Source organism: Procambarus clarkii, chromosome 73 (assembly GCF_040958095.1).
Source record: "Procambarus clarkii isolate CNS0578487 chromosome 73, FALCON_Pclarkii_2.0, whole genome shotgun sequence".
Classification (NCBI taxonomy): Eukaryota; Metazoa; Arthropoda; class Malacostraca; order Decapoda; family Cambaridae; genus Procambarus; species Procambarus clarkii.
Window position 1 is genome coordinate 19,129,218 of NC_091222.1, and position 4,297 is coordinate 19,133,514.

Sequence of the window (4,297 nt, forward strand, 5' to 3'; positions counted from 1 at the left end):
CCCAGATATATCATTAATGGGATTTATGTTCTCACATTTAAATTATTATACTGATTTATGGTCTATATCATAGCAATTATAATAATAATTATAATTGTTTAACATCATTATTATTATAATAATAATTATAATTGTTTAACATCATTATTATTATAATAATAATTATAATTGTTTAACATCAAATTGCATTCAAAACAAAATCGAAAATTAGAAAACGTGCTTCTGTTGAAAAAAATTATTAATATTTTTGGTTCTAGATTACTATTCACTTGTGAAAGTCTTTGAAAATTTATCTGTCATTTCCAACGTGTTACAGTCGCATCAGTCTGTTATGAGACTAAAGTGATGTTAATTATTATTGAAATTGTTACTATTATGATACTTATTTTTTCTTTCCCACTAGATGAAGTACTTCGCAGCATCAGTGTTGGTGGCCGCTCTTGCCGCAATATCTGCAGTACCTTACTCTTCTGTTGTGCAGGAAGAGTGGGAGACATTTAAGGTAAGAACGTTACCAACATTAATTATTTTAAAGAGTTCTTAAGAAGAAAGCTTTAATGTTTTAGGGGATAATAGTGTAACAGTTGCCATCATTTTATTAATTTTTAAAAATTAATGAGCGAACAATATGATAGCGTACTGCACAACAATATGATAACATAATATGATAACGTACTGCACAACAATATGATAACAGGTTTCATGTAAAGACTATTCTTGCAAATAAAGAAGTTATATTTGTTTTGACTTCAAATTCGCTGGTAACACTGGTCACTTCAGTGTCAACGTTGGTGAAGAGATTTATTGAGTGCAGTCAGTAAAGTCAGGTGTGATGGATGCTACTAGTGGTGAACTAAGCGTTCCTTGCCAACTTTTTGTCATTGTTTATGTCATTAAAAGCCGTTGCTGATGTATTTATCTGAAAAAATATTGTGCTTGTAACAACTGTATTACATCTTCATATATTTAACTTCATATATTCTTAAAATCATTTATCTTGCCTCCCGAGATTGGGAGAAGAAATAGTGTAATAATCAAAAAATATTTTTTTAGATTGAACATGACAAGAAATACGCCACTGATGTTGAAGACTCGTTCCGCATGAACATCTATATGGAAAATAGACTCAATATTGCTGCACACAATAAGCTATATGCAACAGGACACAAGTCATACAGGCTCAGGATGAACAAGTTTGGTGACATGGTAAGTAGGATGAACCTCTAACGAGTAAACATTTGCATGAAAAAATCAGTAGGATTGAAGATAGAATCCTCAATGAAGAGGATTCTTTCCAATGCGATGGATCCTCACAGGCACGCTCTAGGCACCGGAACATGGTCAAAATCATTGCAACCTGGGATTAAACTGAATCATCTGGTTTTCAGAGGATTCGAACCTCTCATGGTTCCTACTGATTTTTTTGGTTGATGCATCACGTTAATGGTTTCTCATTGTGTATTGTCTGCATCCTGATTCCACTCAGAATAAAACTCATTTGTTAAATAACCCTTATTGCCCAGTGACTTACGTGATGTAATATTTCTTGCAGCTTCAGACGGAGTTTTTGTCAACAATGGCAGGTTTCCATACGAACCACACCGAAAGATACAGATTAAACAGCATGTACAATGGTTCCACATACATTGAGCCGGAAGATGATGTTATCCTTCCCAAGACTGTTGACTGGAGAAAGAAGGGAGCAGTCACCCCAGTAAAGGACCAAGGAAAATGTGGATCATGCTGGGCTTTCTCAGCTGTGAGTATTATCATCTAACTTATTTTGTTTGTAATGTAATTCTTAATCTAATGATTCCTATTTATAGTTATTAATATAGGACATTAATGACATCTTGGAAGTTCATTTGTAATGGTTTTATTATTATTATATAAAAATATTGATATATGAGCAAATATTAACATTTTCTCATATATTAATAATGATCATATAAAGAACTTACAAGTTTCGATGATGTTTTACAAAGTAATGTTTGTGTGCTCCACAGACCGGGTCACTGGAAGGTCAACACTTCCGCCAGACGGGTAAGCTGGTGAGCCTTTCTGAGCAGAACTTGATTGACTGTTCCACCAAGTACGGCAATGGTGGCTGTGACGGTGGACTGATGACAGCTGCCTTCAAGTACATTGAGGACAATGGTGGGATTGACACTGAAGATTCTTATCCTTACAAGAAGAAGGTAAATACACGTTTCATGATAATTATATTTTACCTGGGATGTGGTCTTGAACTTTTAAACTTTTAAACAGTGAGTAGTTTGTAATATTAGCTGATGAGGAGTCTGCAAATATTGCAGTCTGTGTGTGGTTTGGTCAACAGAGTTCGTAATATTTGCTTTTTTGTGATTGACACTGAAGATTTTTATCCATATATCAAGGTAAATACACATTTAATGATAATTATATTTTACATATTTAAAACTGGTTTTAAACTTTTTAACAGATAGAATAATAAGCATTTGCATAACATATTTGCCTATAATATTAGCAAATATTACACATTTATATATAATGTACATATGTGTTGTTCATATTTTTGTACATAATAATATTGTAACCTTACTCTATTAGGAAGGAAAGTGTCAATATAAACAACAAGCATCTGGTGCTAAAGTGACTGGCTTTGTTCATATTCGCGAGGGAAGTGAAGATGCACTGAAGAAAGCTGTTGCCACAGTTGGACCAGTATCTGTTGCCATTGATGCCTCACACGGGTCAATCCAGTTTTACCATCATGGTAAGTTTTTTTTATTGTAAATGTATACATAGATCACATTTTACTGCAGGTGATCAGTATATTTCTGCATGCTCATATAAACGTGAAATGTGCATCATGTGTGTATATAAATTGCTTTTATTGTATGAGACCTTTATTGTTCAACGATTCTCAGGTGAATATATATCATACTATCAGGTGAACATATATATATCAGGTGAACATATATCATACTATCATATCTTTGAATATATATCATACTTTCTTTCTCATGGTGCGTTAAGTATTCATCATGTTTTCTACCAGAAAGTGTCATGTTCACACACTGTCATGTCCACGTATACACACAATCATGTCAATGGGGTGGTGCGTCTCACTCACCATATCGACAATTCCCACGTTGTAACACAGTATTTATTCTTCCATTTAATTTAATGCCTTTAAATTCGGAATCTTATTTATTTTGTAGGAATTATGAGTTTCTGAACAAATAATTTGTTAAATATTGTGTTATTGAAGGATGAATATATATATTACAGGTGTTTATGACGAGCCAGAATGTAGTTCAACGAATCTTGGCCACGGTGTTCTGGTTGTGGGTTATGGCACTACGGAGGACGGAACTGACTACTGGCTGGTGAAGAACTCTTGGGGCACAACTCTGGGTGATGAAGGCTACATCAAGATGATGAGGAACCGTAGTAACCAGTGTGGCATTGCTACTGAGGCCTCTTTCCCCCTTGTATAAACTCGTGGGGGAACCAGCGTGGCATTGTTACTGCTGCCTCCTTCCCTCTTGTATCGTGGGGACCCAGCGTGGCATGATTACTGTTGCAACACTCGAGGAGTTGTTGTAACACTCGAGGAGACCCAGTGTGCCAGTCTTGCTGCTCACTACTAACTTCCAGCATTAATTATGTGTCCACTTACAACTGACATTTTATCTGCTGTCTAATTTTGTTGTTTTTCATCTGATTAATTTGAGAGATGTAATAAATTGAATCACTTTTGCCTCATGAAGGCAGGCAAAATAATTAGGTTCTCTGCCATAATGGAGTCTTCAATGAATATAGGAAATTAGGTAATTTAACTCAGAGGACTCAGTTGGTGAAGTGAAATTTTCTGAGGTCATGTATTACTTTATATTCTTTCGTAATAAAAATTAGCCAAACATTTTTTATCATTATGAACCAATTCCTAAATCAATTATCGGAAATTCGGACACCAATTACTACTAACATTGATTTGCAATAGTTAGCCATACAAAATGGCTATTGTAAATGGTTACAATTATCTTGAGATGATTTCGGGGCTTTAGTGTCCCCGCGGCCTGGTCCTCGACCAGGCCTCCACCCCCAGGAAGCAGCCCGTGATAGCTGATTAACACCCAGGTACCTATTTTACTGCTAGGTAACAGGGGCATAGGGTGAAAGAAACTATGCCCATTGTTTATCGCCGGTGCCTGGGATCGAACCCAGGACCACAGGATCACAAGGCCAGCGTGCTGTCCGCTCGACCGACCGGCTCCCGAAGTACTGAAATGAGGTCTTAACTATTGAAATG

General features: G+C 35.8%; 1 protein-coding gene across 1 annotated transcript; it reads left to right on the forward strand.

The window, feature by feature from the left end:
* Nucleotides 1-403: 403 nt before the first annotated feature.
* Nucleotides 404-3,582, forward strand: LOC138356593 (procathepsin L-like). The gene is made up of 6 exons (XM_069312781.1): nt 404-502; nt 1,054-1,206; nt 1,553-1,759; nt 2,007-2,198; nt 2,590-2,755; nt 3,274-3,582. Exons 1-6 carry the CDS (start codon nt 404-406, stop codon nt 3,480-3,482), a joined length of 1,026 nt encoding a protein of 341 aa, XP_069168882.1. The 3' UTR covers nt 3,483-3,582.
* The last annotated feature ends 715 nt before the right edge of the window (nt 3,583-4,297 follow it).

What these genes read in the sequence shown, in the direction of transcription:
- LOC138356593 (XM_069312781.1), top strand. Translation starts at nt 404, where the DNA reads ATGAAGTACTTCGCAGCATCAGTGTTGGTGGCCGCTCTTGCCGCAATA. An exon ending in CTTATCCTTACAAGAAGAAG is followed by an intron (nt 2,199 to 2,589) that starts GTAAATACACGT and finishes TTACTCTATTAG; the next exon opens with GAAGGAAAGTGTCAATATAA. An exon ending in AATCCAGTTTTACCATCATG is followed by an intron (nt 2,756 to 3,273) that starts GTAAGTTTTTTT and finishes TATATATTACAG; the next exon opens with GTGTTTATGACGAGCCAGAA.